This window comes from Malania oleifera, chromosome 2 (genome assembly GCF_029873635.1).
Source record: "Malania oleifera isolate guangnan ecotype guangnan chromosome 2, ASM2987363v1, whole genome shotgun sequence".
Classification (NCBI taxonomy): domain Eukaryota; kingdom Viridiplantae; phylum Streptophyta; class Magnoliopsida; order Santalales; family Ximeniaceae; genus Malania; species Malania oleifera.
Genome location: NC_080418.1, coordinates 147,088,389 through 147,104,953, shown reverse-complemented (window position 1 = coordinate 147,104,953; position 16,565 = coordinate 147,088,389). Strand labels below are relative to the sequence as shown.

Here is a 16,565-nt window from a genome sequence, read left to right as displayed (position 1 = left end):
TAATTAAATTATTATCATTATTATTTTTTATAATCACTACATTATTCATTTATGCTACTAAATGAAATAGAATGGGACTAAGTTATCAAATTGCACTAAGACACTTTTGGAATCTTTTATTATGAGAGGCGAGTGATTATTGTTGGGCAAAAGATAGGAAGGAACTCGTATCAATACCATTTTAGGAGTCCATTTTCCTGAACTTATTAACCTTGGACTTGATCCCATTATTGAATTTAGGGTGTCGAGCTTGAATTGAACAAGCTAATGTCCAAATAGCTTCTACTTATAAACTCAATAGACTCACTATAATATATTGAACTAAATTTTGATATTATTAAATGAGTATAATTCAAGTAGGTCCAACAAAACTTATAACTGAGTTTTTGACAAATTGATATGATTCAAATTCAACTCTATTATTAAACGAACTTTGAATAACGAGTCTTACTCTATCCAAAGCCTTGCAACTTGAAGGCACACTTTTGCAAAGCATTGAGCCTTTCTCTTTTATTTTTATTTTTGTTTTTTATTTTTTTATTTTTTATTTTAACTAAGCAAGTGAACCTTTTCTTTGGAGAATTCTCAATTTCTCAAGTACAGGACTCAGGAGACTAGGTTAACGCTGTTACCCAACAAACGGAACGTCTCTCTCTCTCTCACACACACAAATGACATGAGCTGAAAACGGATGTTGGAGGGTTGGAGTAACGCGCGTACTGGATCTGGTTTTCGACACTTCCAAAGCCTCAAACAACTACTACGGCTGCGAATTCTTTGCTTAGAGCCTCGATTTGATCGAAACCTTCCCCCCAAAACCACTTTCCTCTGCTCTCACAGCGTCGCCATTCATCTCTCCGCATTGGCGTTCTCTCTCCCCCAAAGGTCTCTCTCTCTCTCTCTCTAGAAGTACTTATCATTTTTTTTTCTTTTTTTTCTGCTTTTTTCCTTCTGGGTTCTTGGGAATTTTGTAATATGTGGTTCTGATTATTGATTAGTTTCTTTGAGATGCTTTCTGGGCGTTCATTTTTCTAGATTTCGGTGCACGTTGGATATTTTTAAGTTGCATTTCTAGCTTTTGCAAGCCCGTGCAAGTCCATTTCACATGTTCGTAGTGTGCAAAGTAAAATCACTAGTTACTGATGTGTTCTACTGAATTTTTGTTGCCTTATAGATTGATAATGAGTTTTCAATCATTTTATGAATCGAGACTTGACACTGCAAAGCGGGTGGGGTGTCGTTTGCAAAGTCACAAAGGGTGTTTTGAAAATTTTAGTTGTTCTGCATTTTTTTGGAGGGGGGTGTTGGGTGGGTTTGTGGGGATCAGATGCCTCACAGAGTTGCCTAGCCATTAGAACTCAGATTGGACTCGTATTAAAATGGGCACTTGTAATGAGTAGGTGTTGCTGGGCTATTCTGTTATTCAAAAGGGTATTGTGGGGTGGAAGGGGTATTGTGTTGGACAGATTTTAGTAATTTGGCCTTATGGGTTGACTGAAAAAATTATTATTTGGGAATTGTTCAGAGGACAAATTAGAGTATAAGAAAAGCAAGCCATGTTATGAGAGTGAAGTTGGTGTCATGAACCCCCAGAAGGCATTTTTGACTGCCTTGCAGAAATTAAATGGCTGCACAGTGTTTTTTTGATATTTTTTGCTTAAAAAGATGCCATCATAAATTGTTTTGAGACATTGAAACAATCCTATTTGAGAAATCATTCAGTGATTACAATTTATCAGCCATAGACCAGGCTGCCATTTCATTTAGGCCCATATTCAAATGAAGGAATTATGCCATCTAGTGTTATTGAGCTTCCTGTCGCTGAGTATGCCATCATCCAGTGTGCCTCTCATTGAACTATCAGCTTTCTTGTTGCTGAGGCAGTTTTCTAGAAATTAGTTTAATCTCCTATTTCTTTTTCTTCTTCTTCTTCAACAGATCTTTGTTTTCTTCTGCCAGAGTCCACTTACTAAAAATGGCAGCAACCGCAGCCTCTGGCCTGCAAATGGCAACTGCTAGACCCTGCATTTCTTCTTCTTGCAGAATTTTTCAAGCGAGGACTGCAATTCTTGGTGTCAATACAAAACGAGCATCATGGGCTGAGCTCACAAGTACTTCTCATATATCATGTGTACAGCCTTTCCGTGCGAGTCTTATGCCATATTCTACGAATTCTGGTAAGAGCATCACAAAAGCAATGTCTGAAGCTAGTGGAAACAAGTCCATGGCTGGGTTGCCTATTGATTTAAAAGGTTAGATTCTCAATTTGTGTATGTTTTCTTACTGTTTATGAAAGTTTTAACATCTTATGTTTATGTATGCCTGATATCCCCCACATTATGTGAAAAAAAAAAAAAAAAACAGAAGAAGCAACTTTGTAAATTCTATCTTCTTGGCTTTGAAGCATGGGAATGTATATGAACTAGTTGTGATAGGGGACACAGACAAGTAATAAGACACAGTGAATACTAAAAATATGGGAGACTATATGGCAAGACCGTGGTCAACCTATTTTGCATGATATATATTTAAGTTTTTAAAATTTATATTACATGATATTATGAAAGGAATCCAGTATAAATGCATATGTTTCTTCCTCTTTCTTCTTAATTCGAGAGCAATTTATATATCACATCTTCAGTTGTAAATGTAAAAAAAATTATTTTACTCTGATAAACAGCAACAATAACAAGTTAACAACAACAAAACATGCTTATTCTATATTTATAATTATGATCTTTCATGAATAAATCAAATGACCTTTTGTGTCTACACTCTAAAGCATGTTGAAGAAATGCTGGAAAAATGTCCACAAAGTGTCTGAGGAGTGTTGTAGTGGTATCTAATTTAAATATATTTTAAATTTTGATCTCATTATGAAATTTAGATATGTGTATGAGGAGTCATCTCATTGTCTAACACAAATGTTACACAACCATAGCTATCATATAGAAGTGTCGATGCTGTATAGATCCCTGGGCCTTCCTCCACTTTGGGTGCTTACTAGCGGAGGGTAAGTATTAACAATTAAGTTCAAGAAAGGATCATATATCTTAGGCAAGTATTCTTTTTCAGTTTCATCATTATATAATCTAGTTCTCTTATCAAGTATATCTTGAAAAGGAGATTCTTTGTCTAGAGTCTCAATTCTATTTATAATCTCATTGCTTTATTTGTTCCTTTTCTGTTCATTGGTATAAACCCAATAATTATACAGTTAATTAGAGGAGAAGTTTTCTATTGTGGACAAAGCAAGATATCTTTGTATCATTTCCAAAAATAGTTGACAAACTAGGTGAATGCGTAAAAGATATTTTTTGTTTTCCATCACTAAAACTTGGTTTTACCCCTTGCACTTAATGTATCCTTCTTCAAACTTGTCTGGAAACCCCAAAATTTGATCGATCAACCTCATGAGCAATCTATTCTTGGATGTTTGTTCCTTTGATTTGGATGTTCATTAGAGGCAGGTTTCTAGAACCAATTCTTCTAGCTGTAGTAAATGCTTATCAATGGAGGATTAATGTATCTCCCAAACTGACATTTCCATAGCGCTAGTGGGAGTTATTATATTTTAAATGTGTACAATAATGAGTAATTACTTCTATTAGTTTCACACCATGTCATGCTCAGTGTGATGGTTAGTCTTCTGGGTTTGCAATTTCAATTGTATGATATGAGATTACAAGTTAATGGCTTCTGTCAGTTACTTGGTACCTGGTAACATAGTATATGTAGAAGATTACCCCCGTTTTGACTAAAACTTGGAGTATTACATGTAGGTAAGAGGGCTTTTATTGCTGGTGTAGCTGATGACAATGGCTATGGTTGGGCAATTGCAAAATCTCTTGCTGCCGCTGGTGCTGAAATTCTTGTTGGCACATGGGTTCCTGTAAGTAAAATTGCCCTGATCTTCATGGTTGCATGGTTGTTTTACTCTTGATGAGTTATTACTCAGTGCTTCTTGTTCAGGCTTTAAACATTTTTGAAACCAGTTTACGCCGTGGGAAGTTTGATGAATCACGCACGTGAGATGCTAAACTTTCATCTCTGCAATGTTTGAATCAGTAGTGCCAGATGTGGCCTTTGCTAATAGAAAATATAATGTTACAGGCTGCCAGATGGTTCACTGATGGAGATTACCAAAATATATCCCCTAGATGCAGTTTATGACAAACTTGAGGATGTACCTGAAGATGTAATTGGAGTGTATAACTGTCATTGTAAAATATTTAATGTTCTCCTATGTTGTCAATCACACACCATTTTGATGCGGCTTTATGCAGGTAAAAGCAAATAAGCGCTATGCTGGATCCTCTAATTGGACCGTTCAGGTATATAGCATCATTCATCTATTTCCATGATTCATTTTGAAATATTTTTTGAAGGATTCTTAAAACATATTTTTCTTTTATGAATTTTAAAGTAAGTTTCAAGGGCATATTTGGATAGCCAAATTGAATTCAGTTCTACAAATGTAAATGCCAAAAAATGCAAGTGGTACAAGACATTTAATGCGATGGTGTGATTTAGGAATTAGGGCAGTGTTATTAAGCTTATTGGAGATTTGTCCAATCTCTTCTGGATGGCATCTTTCTGGTCTTTCAAGAAGCATAGGTCTTCTATGTCAAGGAACAACATTTTTATCTTTGGGCAAATCTGATCAAGTTAGTCATTAGTTATGTATTTGTTATATGATTTAACAGTGAGATGTTGGATGTTTAGCTTCATGCCATAAAAAATGTTAAAGCTTGATATACATTGTTGGCCCACAACCTAATGGCTTTAGCTTTTTAGTTAGGGGGCCTCTGCTCTCTTTATGCACAATTGTTGCCCCTCATGGCAGTAGCTCACATTATTTCATGTCATCAAAGCAATAAAACAATTGCTTTTACGTAATCTAATTTTTCAATGACGTAGCTTTTAAGAATCAGTGACTTTATGTTGTTCACATCATTATAGTTTGCACTTGTCTCAGGGTTTCAGTTATGTTGTTTTTCATCTGATTCACCATCCAGCCTGAAAATTTGAAGCCTTACGACAGCATCATTAGTTTTTACCTAAATTAACTCAAAGATAATCTAGCATCAACTACTTAAAATTTTGTTTTTATTTTAAACTTCGTTTTTCCTTTTGTCCTCTCCTTTACACAACAACTTCTCTCATTTGGATTTTAGAAGAGATCTTGGCATTTGGATTGTATTGAACTTTGAAATGATCAAATCGAACCAGCTTGAGGGCATCTAATATTACAAATTAAGTTTCCAGAATACTTACCATGATGGTAATGTAGATACTCATGTTGTCAAGAATCATGCTTTAGATTTCATCATTCTTTCTCAAATTTCTTGTAGGAGGTTGCTGAATCTGTAAAGCAGGACTTTGGTAGCATTGACATTCTTGTACACTCACTTGCTAATGGCCCTGAGGTACAATTTTTTTTTATTGCCGAAATATTTGGACAATATTTTATCTCAGTACTTATGATAAATGCTCTATCAAACAGGTGACTAAACCTCTGTTGGAGACATCTAGAAAAGGATACCTGGCAGCTATATCTGCATCTAGTTATTCTTATGTTTCTTTACTCAAGCATTTCCTTCCCATAATGAATCCAGGTAAATCTTTTCTTTAATATTTTGTTCTGCTTTGTTTTCATATCTTCTTGTTACATGAACATTATTCACTTTGCCTATTACAGGTGGTGCATCGATATCTCTTACATACATTGCTTCTGAGAGAATCATTCCAGGGTACATCTATATCTCACCCTGTTTACTCCTTTATTTCTTTCATAAAGTAATCCTTCATCATGCAGAGACACAATCTTTAATCTCAGATTATCAATTCTATATCACACAGGTATGGTGGGGGCATGAGCTCTGCGAAAGCTGCATTAGAGAGTGACACACGAGTGAGTTTTAGTTTTTGTTCTCCCATGCTATTTATCCTTCTTTTTTTTTTCCAATGTCTAGCTTTTGCCCTTGTTTAAAATGATTGTCGTGTACTTTGTTATTTATTAATTGATTCAGGTGCTTGCTTTTGAAGCTGGAAGGAAGCACAGGATTAGAGTCAACACCATATCTGCTGGTACAACACTTGCCCTTTTCTCCCCTTTTAATTTATCATTTTTTTTTTTTTTTTTGAAAAATGTAAGATACTCATTTTGTTAACCTCAAGTCATCCTTGAACCAGAGGATGTGCTGCCAAGGCTCTGGAATGTGACCATGTGCAAACATCCATCTGTGGGATCTATAAAGATATAACCATCTGCCACACTCAACCATTCTAGAGATGTAATCTTATGCGACATTCTTAATATAGATTATTCCTTATTAAGGTGTTAAAAGTCCTTAGTGTTGAAAATAGGCTGATGCTTATGTAAGATGGTAGATCAAGTACAAAGCCATTAGGGCCTAGTCAATGGATAATGCGAAAAGGACCAGGTGCACGGGCATGCAATTTCAAAAAAAAAGAAAAGGTTGTAGTAGCTTTTAGGATGGATACATATCATCAGTCACCCTCATTAAATATTACATGCCTACATGAGCATTAATAACTATCTAATATTTATGATATATAGTAATATTTCATCTAATACTAGCACGTGCCATGAATGTATTGGGGGCAAAAATTGTTTGAAATATATGGGTGACACAGGACCTTACATCCTTAGTTCCTCAAACAAGGGATAAACCCTAATAACCCAAATTTAAGCATCCTGATGAGCAGAAGAATGCTTTGTTTTGACAATTGGGATGTGTTTTGCTAGTCTAGGGTTGATTGGGGCTTGGGTTTTGACAAATTTCTGTCTAAAAATATTACTATAGTGGATAAGTGGTTATGGCTGTTTTCTTCCAAGTTTATTTCTGTTTGGCATTGGGTGATTGAGAGTAGATTTGGTTTGTAAGAGAATGGCAGGATGCTGATATTGTTATTGGAGAGACCTTGGTGGTTCTTTTCTTTGGCTTTTTCTTTCATCAAATATGAAGTGGTTGATGTTTCTATTATTGGCTTGTGGGAGGGTGCTTGGATGTCAAGAGCCAAGCGTGTTCAAGGAATAATGCTTGCCCGTGACTGCATGCCTTATGCATATTAGGTGGGTAGCATGTAAATACTAGTTTAGGGTTTATTCATTGTGTAGAGTGATGCATTAGGGAAAATGGGGGGTATGACTCCTCAATCATATTGATGTTTCCTTGTGCTAGAGTAGTAATTGCATAAAAAGCTTTTTAGGGGAGGGTGGGTGGTCATCAATCTTGTAAAAGTCAGCTATGCCTCTTTGCTAAACACACACTGGCCACAAAGGTATGATAATATAAAGTGCGTCACTTTATGGTTTACCACTTGAGTCTACTTTACTTTCAAGGTTGCTTATTGTGTCAGCTTTATTTGTATTCGATGCTTGTGAACTTGTTCATGTGGTGAAATTACAATTTGTTCTTGGCAGACTAGTTGCATGCTACAACTAGTGCCGCACGACCCTTCATGAAGTGTGAAATGTGTCACTTGTGACAATTGGTATGAGAGTTTAGTTAATTGCTTCATGATTTGGTTGCCTTTGGATTATGGGATTTTCTGAAGCATCAGTGGGAAAACCATGATGCGCATTAATACTGAAAAAATTGATGCGTTAAAGATGTAGGTTGAGATTGTCAACCATGTGGCTATAGAGGTGGCCCAACGATGTATTGGAGGGATCTGAAAAGTAACAACAAGGTTCCATGATGAATTGGTTGAAAGATTTTGTGGTAAGGTGGAAGTGCTACAACACCAGATGGGTGAGCTTATTGCCAATTTAAACCTTATGGTTCTTGCAGAATGCCATTTCCACAAGGGTAGAATATGGGAGAGCAAGGGCATCGAAACCAAGAGCATACAATGGTGCATGTGATGCCAAGGAATTAGAGAACTTCCTACTTGACATGGAGCAATACTTTCATGTAGTTAGGGCCTGAGGATGTGAAAGTATACATGGCTACTATGTACTTGAGTGGGGATTCTAAGTGTCACGGAGCAGCAGATTTCTAAGGGCACAAGGATTTACCTTTGCCTTAATCTACCTAAAATGTGACGGAGTTACATCCATGCAGTGAGAAGACTACACCAAGTCTTGTCCAACCCTACTCATTCTCATCCATGGAAACACTCCAATATCCAATTCAGTGCTCACATCTCACGACACGAAAACTTTGATTCCAAATGAAATTGCTGCTAAGGAACCATGATTTGAACAATAAGGGTGTTAAAAACTCACATTCCACTAGCATTGAGGGCAACCCTAATCCCCATAGCACAATTTTTGTGTAAGAGCACCCACTTACCACCACCCACTAGAGCTAAGGGAAGTGACACCATACTCTACTTCAGTCTAACATGTGAGAAGACATCGATCGAGGTCAACATCCTTGATCATCCAATTAGGTATGAGAAGACATCGCCTAAGAGTATATCCAAGGGCCAATACGAAGTCTTAACCTTTGGTCCGAGAGTGACATGCGACTTCACTCTTAAGGGTCATCCATGGGGCTCTCATTCTCACATGGAAGCCCAAAACACCCCTCGAGGATATCAAGAGCTTGCCTCGATCCTCTCCTTAGGGTGCTCACTTAGTACTCTGAGGATATTGAGGGAGGTAAGCCACTCACTTGGTGTTTCCCCCAAAAGTAAGTTCCCTGATGCGTTCTTGCTCAAGTATGAGTAATGAACCGTGGGTCTAATGATCATACATGACAACCTGAGAATGACACCATGATGGCTGTCCGAATCCACCATAACGTCATAGTGATGTTTAGAAGGAGTCCAATGACTTCTCCATAATTCAATCCATGTTAACTGTAGTTCTATCAACAACCCAACTAATATGCACATCATAACTATCCAAGGTTGTCGAACAAACCATTTGACATGTGTCATAAATGCAAGAATATAGTACCTTGACATCTTCCCTGCCCATCTATTTTCTGCTGAATTCCCATAAATCCCAAGCCAGAATTCTTGGAACATCCAAGCTCTTGTATTTCATCTCCTTATGGCACATCGAGCTGTCTCCATTACCCATAGTAGATCTGAACCTAGTTCTCATACAAAGACTTTTGTAGAACACGTTCCTAAACCCCACATACTCTTCCCAAATCATATTCAAATTGATATTCAACTTCCTTTGAAAACCACACTTTGATCTCTAATTCCTCAATGAAATCACCATGTCCAATAACATTGCTCAAACCCATTAGTCATCAAGCAGCCTTATTACTACAAGTTCCCAAAGGTAAAAATTAGTCCTTTGAGAACACTGCATCTCTAATCCTTGATATGGATCCATACGTCGTCCTAGTCCTTCAAAACCCAAATTCCCTCACAAGAGTGTTGAAGATGTGCGATTTGTTTTGTCGAAATGAAATCCTTCCCCAAAGTCAACCTCAACTATAGAGTTCAGTCGAGGCCCACATCAATTTTGCCCAAGGAGCTTCATGCCCAAAGTTCCATTCTGGTTGCGAATCGCTCATGACCCACGTCTAACACTCTGATTTGATATCATCTTTGAGTGGTTGATGTAACTTCTTTACAATTATAAGGAGGTCCATTCTGTGATCCTCATTTCCCAGAGTATATTGAGAGCTCCAATTTTTTCCCCTCCCCCTTTTACATCACTTGTAGAGAAGGTTCCTGTTGCAAATACACCATCTAGGCTTATTTCCAACATTTCGTTGTAAGGATGAACCCACTTCTTGATGGCTCTTTATAACAGCCTCATAGATCTGACTACTACCACTCCAAGTACGAAGTCAAGGATCATTTCCATCCTTCCAACTCCAAAGATGAATCCACACTTTGGACTTTGGAGTGTCTTAAAATATGCCCAATCTTACAAATCAAGGGTCCACATCCCCAAACTTCTCAAAGTGTACACAATATTATCATGAACCACATGAAGTTGATCATTCAATCTATTTAACCTCGAGAGATCTACTTGAATTTCACCAGATCCTCAACGACTAAAAGTTCTGCTCCCACCTTGGGTGCCAATGCTTATTGACGTTTTTGGTATTTCATGACCTCAACATTCAAGCCCTAACCCAAGTAAGCGCTCAAGATTATTGTTTCAATTGTCCTCTAAAAATCTAGTCCCCACCACAATCCAGTATGGCTAACTTTGTAATACCATGCCCTCTAGCGTTTCAACTTTCAATGCTTAAACTTAAATTTTCCATCTAAATGAACTGCCCCTTTTGCCAAGTTGCATTGGAAGTAACCAGTGCAACAATAGACACAAAAGGCCCTTGGCCAAAATGGCTTATGTGCCCCCAACTGACATGGCTCAAATACTTTATGGCACAAGATAAGCCCCACAAGCCATTGGCGCACAAGTGCTCAACTGTTAGTTCCACAATTGTGGTCTTTAGTTGCATTCCATCCGGAACTCGAATTGTAGGAACATTTTAGTTGCATTCTTCATTTAGGGAGAAGAAATTTCAATTAATTCTTTTATTTTCATTTTCTTAATTGTTATTTTTGTGTTATTTTATTTTAGGGAGATACCTATAGAGATAGATTTGTTTTGTGGTGGATATAAGATTATCGATTCTTTTTACAAGCAATTGGTGGTTTTTGAAGATTGAATTGATTTTGGATTTAATTTTTTTTTAATAGAAGATTTTGAATTTGGCTTTTGATTCCTCTGGGTGTGAGGATGTTAGTCCTGCATTACATGCCTTTTGATTGGATGATAGGATTCTGCTGCTATATCAGGATTTGCTTTGATTAAGAAAATGACCCTCTTTTGTCATTGTATTAAAGTTTCCATCATCTTTTAACCACTACATTCCTATATAATTTCGAATTATCATCACTATCCATGAACTCTTCTTTGATCCCCACTCTAGTGAACATTTTCTCGGCAGTGGCATTTGGTTCAGCACGACACTAATGTATCATGCTCATTTGATTTAACTTAATTAAGATGTTCAGTTTTAATTATACATTAATATAACCTCAACTTTCTCTTTTAATCTGGTAAAAAATAAAAATAAAAATCAGGTCCCTTGAGAAGCCGTGCTGCAAAAGCAATTGGGTTCATCGACACCATGATTGAATATTCATTAGCAAATGCGCCATTACAGAAGGAATTATCCGCAGGTAAAGTATTCATGTCTTCATAATCTATATACCTGTTTCTCATTATGTCTTTTATTTATCCATCATCACTGAACTCGTAAGACAAATGGAACAGATGAGGTGGGAAATGCAGCTGCATTCCTGGCATCGCCTTTGGCTTCAGCCATCACGGGTGCCGTTCTATATGTCGACAATGGTCTAAATGCAATGGGCGTCGGAGTCGACAGTCCAATATTTAGCGACCTTGACATTCCGAAGGACAAGCACTAGAGGCAGTAGTGGGCATTTTCACGTCAAGCTGAGGTTCAGAACCTTTGGTTCAGCATGAATGCTTCTTTTTTTGTTATTTTTTATTTATTTTTTCTCCTGTTGTAGTCATCACCTGAGGATGGATTGGCCTGTTGCCCCTGTTTTGTCATGAGCTGCTTCCCTTCTGTAGTGAGAATTTGTTTACTGTTTTTTCTTTTTCTTGGGTAGCAATGTCTCCTTATGATAACAATGGAAAGAAAAACAGAGAGCCAAAAGAGAGAGAGAGAGAGAGAGAGAGGAGGGTTCTTTGGTAAGTATGAAATGTTTCATGGGCTTGCTTTTTGTTGGCTGTATTATTGAGAAATGAAGCTTATGGAGGAAACAGTGAATGATTTTTACCTGTTTACATTAAAAACAGTACTTTATGTGATAATGATTAATTAGAGATGCTAATTATGTGATTGTGCAGCTCATTTGAAAATTTTAATTTATTTTGCTGCAATGATTTCATTTTGGGGAATTTATAGTACAGAGTTTAAATATAATTTTGTATGAATTTTAATGAGATGTAATATGAAATTGATTCCTGTTTTGTTTTATTTCATGCAAATTGAAAGTTAAAGACTAAAAATTAGGGTTTCCACGCATTATTACTTCCATCTAGTGACCTCTAGCGTGGAGGTTAAAATATTTTGCTGGATGCCAAAAAGATCAGCCCAATCCAATTGGAAATCAGATTAATCCACTTGGATCAATTTTTTATTTTTCCTTGAGAAGAATTTGAAAAAAATAATCTTATCTTATGTTTGGAGGTGTCTTAAATTTGAAGTTGTATTAAAATTTATACAAATTCATCTAAATTTAAATTTAAGATTTGAAGCTATAGCTTTCAAATACTATTTAAAATTTTTTTCACTAGGAATTGCGTTATGAGTTTCGTGATTTAAATGATCATGGTAGCCTCTCTCTTGCATTCTATACAATGGCAACTCTACAATTGTGAAGAACATAAAATTAAATTGTTATTAGACATGAAATCTAAAAATATTTTTTTTAGATATATATATTTTTTCATTAATCCTATAGAAATCTTGAATTTTAATTTATATTGAATTTGAATAAGATATGATAAAATTATATTGAAATTTGTTTAAAGTGGTGAAATTTAAATTTAAAACTCGTAATTCATGCTCTCAAATGCAGTGTGAAAGTATTATAAAAAATTGAGAGCAAGTTAGAGAGGATCAGGCCAACCTAATAATAAATATTGGTTGGTTTTGATCTTAAAATTAATGCCAATACAAAACTTTAAAGAAACAGAAAAAGAGAATGAAAAAATTGAAATTGGGAACTTTAGGGTTTTGATCTACGAAAAAAGTCCTATAAAATTACCGGTGTTTTTGGGTTTTAATTTGATATATATATATACCTATATTACATTAAAAAATATATTATGTACTATTTTCTATATTTTATGTTTTTATATTAAAATATTAATAAATAAAATAAAAAAAGTTTTTTTTTTTAAAATTATATCACTTTATATGAAATATTTAAAAAAATTTTAAAAATAAATTATATTTTTAAACGGGTTATTAATGGGTATCCGCTTATTAAATAAACGAATTTAAATTTATATGTTAGTCACCTATTAATAAATGAGTCAATCTAAAGTCAAACCCGTTTAATCTTAACCCATTTATGATTCGCCTAAACCAGCTCACGCGTTAAATAGCCGAGAGCTAATTTATGCCCGTAAAGGGCCAAATTTTACATTCGTTTTGCTCGTGTCATACAATCCCTTCGCTACTCCTTTTTAAAATTCAAAGTAACATTTATATATTAAGGACAATAAAAAAGAATTCCTTTTAGTTCAAATCATGCAGATTGCTTTCCTTTTATTTTTTGGTTAGAAAATCATAAAAGATAATTTTGGAAAGATATAAATAGTATTACACAAAGCATATTAGGGATTGAGAAAATATTCATAGGAGTAAATCTGAATGAACATGTCGGAAGAGATAATAAAAATTGTGAGAGGATCCATGAAGGATATTGATATGAAGACAAAAATGAGCTTGGGGAGATGATTTTAGACTTTGCTATATCATACGATTTTATTACAATGAATACTTACTTTAAGATGAGGGAACACTTAATAATCTTAAAAAATGGACAAAATAAAAGTCAAATAGATTTTTTCTTAATTAGGAGGATAGATGGTTTATCATGTAGGTATTGTAAAGTAATTTTAAGTGAAAGATTAACCACACAACGTAGAATTTTGGTGTTAGATATATGTATTAAAAAATTGAAGATAAATGATAAAATAAATTAATATAAGAGAACTGGGTGGTGGAACCTAAAGAGAGAAAATATAATAAATTTAAAAATAAAATAATCAAAGATGGTGATTGGATTATAAAGGATGGTATAGATACAAATACGCTTTCGAGTAGGATAGTTAATTCTATTTAAAAGATTAAAAAAAAAAAAAAGGAGATTTGAGGTTAATTAAGAGAAAAATTATTAAATAGTAATGATGTTGGTGGTGAGATTAAGATGTTAAAAAAAGCCGTAAAGATAACAAGAATTTGGTATAAACTATAATGAAAATAAAGAAACATGGATAACTTGGAAAAGTATAAAAAATGAGAAAAGATGCAAAAAGAAAAAGAAGCTATTATTGAAATTAAATATAAATCATTTAATAATTTGTATTATTGATTAGATATAAAAGAAGTGGAAAAAGATATATTTAAACCTTTTAAAGCTAGAGAAAGAAAGAGTAAAGACTTAGGTAATGTAAAATATAAAAAAATTGAGGATGATATTGCCTTAATTATGGAAGAAGAAATTAAAGAAGAATGATGAAATTACTTTAGTAATCTATTTAATGAAAATCAAATAGAAAGTTTAAACTTATAATTGACAAATGAGGAAAAGACTAAAAATATAAAATTTATTCATAAGATTAGGATTAACGAAGTTAAGTTTGCACTAAAAAAAAAATAAAAATAAAAAAACTATAGGACCAAATAACATTCCAATTAAAGTTTGAAAATGTTTAGATGATAATAGAATTATATAATTAACTAATTTATTTAATACAATTATAAAAACAAAGAAAATTTCAAATGAATGAATGGGGAGAAATATTTTAATACATGTATAAAAAAATATAGGAGATATTCAAAATTGTAATAACTATAATGGAATTAAACTTATGAGTATTCAAAATTGTAATGACTATAATTGAATTAAACTTACAAGTCATATGATGAAACCATGATAAAAGATAGTTGAATAAAGATTAAAACTACAAATGAAGGTCTTAGAAAATTAATTTGATTTTATGTCTGAGAGATCCGTTATAGAAATTATATATCTTTTAAGAAAATTAATGCAAAAGTTTAGAAAAGAGAAGAGGGACTTGCATATATTATTTATTGACTTAAAAAAAAACATATAGTAGAGTACCTAGGTAAATTCTGTGGTAGGTTTTAAGGAAGAAAAAAAAAATGTATGTAACAGGTATACTGATGTCATGAAGAATACATATAATAGAGTAATGATTAGTATAATGACTATAGGTAGAGACTATAAGACCTTTAAAATTAAAAGGAAAATTTTATAAGATTAACTATAAGACCAATTATACTATATTGATCAGAATATTGGATAAGTTGTCGAGATAAGAATACTTAGATAGATGAGTGATATAATATTAAAAGATGGATGAACGATATGACCTGACTATTTAAATTTTAAATTATATAAATTTAGACAAAATATAATATAAATATATATCAATTATTATTATTATTTTTTTTAAATTAACTTCAAAAATTGTCACCATACACCACTTTGAAAAATATCACCCTACATAAAAGTAAAAGCCTCTTTGAAGCCGGTATCTTGAAGACTTGGGAGTTGGAAGTCAAAACAAATTTTGGCGGAAAAAGGCAAAAAATAATAAGAGATACGCCGTTGCCGGGGATCGAACCCGGGTCACCCGCGTGACAGGCGGGAATACTCACCACTATACTACAACGACTTGGACGATGGTTGAATGAAATTAATTATATTATCTATATATGATAAGAGATCATTCTTCACTGAAAGGGCGACGGCGTACCGGATACATCGAAATTCATACCTTCACAGGAATCACAACGCATACTCTTTTCTTTTGTCTTTTTTTTTTTCACCCTTTTTTCTCTTGCCTGTAAACACATTCTTTTAGGCTCTCAGAAAATATTAAAAGAAGAAGAAGAATATCAAAAAATTCATATTCTTATATTTGATTATGAAAAAAAGTGAAAAATATATATATAAAAATATACCAAATTCATTGACAAAATTTCAATATTATACATCATTAATATTTAATTTTTTTAATTCTTAATCGTATTAAAATAAAATTTCAATTCCATAACATTTAAAAGAAAAAAAATGTAATGAAAATTAGTTTACTCCTTATTTTCTTTTCCTCCAAGTAAAATTCTTAATCCAAATATTCTTCTTTGCCTTTTATATTTCTTGAATAGAATATGAGTAATATATTATTCATGTCAGGTTTAAACTTCCTATTGTTAGTCATTATCAATAGTTAGGTAGAGAACATTGGAAGCTTAAGAGAAATTTTAAAGTTTATCAAATTATATATTTTATAATTTTGTTAGTTTATCATTTATTTATTTATTTTTTAAAAATACATATTTATAATAGAAATCATTTTGAGTAAAAGGGTTTAGTCCCTAACCCTAAATCCTAAAAACCTTCGTGATGTAGACATCCTATTTTGTCTAAGGCCAACTATAATAAAAAAAAAAATCTTTTTGTTATTATTATTATTATTATTATTATTACAAGGTTTATATAGGATAATAGTATGAATACAACAGAGGAAAATATTAAAAAAAAAAAAAAGGAATACATTTACATAAGAAAAATATATTTGAAAAAATGAAATACCGCGGAAATGATTGGAGTCTTGGACCACCACTTGCACACCTGCACAGAAAAAATGGATGGATTAAATTGACAGGTAACCAAATTGCAATTAATAGAATTGGATGAGGGCTAAAATTAAATGTCTCCCTGAACTATAAATTGAGGTTCAGGGAGAGCAGTGGAGGCAGAGAAAAATAATGGGAGCAAGACTAAGATAATCAGAAAATCAGTGAGCAAATCAG

General features: G+C 33.6%; 1 protein-coding gene and 1 non-coding gene across 3 annotated transcripts; one reads left to right on the top strand and one right to left on the bottom strand.

Moving 5' to 3' along the window:
• The first annotated feature begins 484 nt into the window (after window positions 1-484).
• Window positions 485-11,823, top strand: LOC131147678 (enoyl-[acyl-carrier-protein] reductase [NADH], chloroplastic-like). Of its 2 annotated transcripts, none has more exons than XM_058097194.1 (13): window positions 485-885; window positions 1,939-2,252; window positions 3,783-3,892; window positions 3,973-4,028; window positions 4,114-4,198; window positions 4,287-4,334; window positions 5,355-5,429; window positions 5,507-5,618; window positions 5,702-5,753; window positions 5,863-5,914; window positions 6,033-6,090; window positions 11,041-11,139; window positions 11,234-11,823. In XM_058097194.1, the coding sequence occupies exons 1-13, from the start codon at window positions 692-694 to the stop codon at window positions 11,386-11,388; spliced, it is 1,410 nt and encodes a 469-aa protein (XP_057953177.1). In that variant the 5' UTR covers window positions 485-691; the 3' UTR covers window positions 11,389-11,823. The 2 variants fall into 2 exon arrangements, with proteins under 2 accessions (XP_057953177.1, XP_057953178.1); XM_058097195.1 differs by having other exon boundaries at window positions 630-885; window positions 1,960-2,252.
• A 3,529-nt stretch (window positions 11,824-15,352) lies between these two features.
• On the bottom strand, window positions 15,353-15,424 carry TRNAD-GUC (transfer RNA aspartic acid (anticodon GUC)). The gene has a single exon. It is a non-coding gene; the product is annotated as a tRNA-Asp (tRNA).
• Window positions 15,425-16,565: the final 1,141 nt, after the last annotated feature.

Bases quoted from the DNA above. Each gene is read 5' to 3' on its own strand.
- LOC131147678 (XM_058097194.1), top strand. From the start codon at position 692: ATGTTGGAGGGTTGGAGTAACGCGCGTACTGGATCTGGTTTTCGACAC. The intron at 3,893-3,972 runs GTAAGTAAAATT...CTTCTTGTTCAG, and splicing joins TTGTTGGCACATGGGTTCCT to GCTTTAAACATTTTTGAAAC. The intron at 4,335-5,354 runs GTATATAGCATC...AATTTCTTGTAG, and splicing joins CCTCTAATTGGACCGTTCAG to GAGGTTGCTGAATCTGTAAA.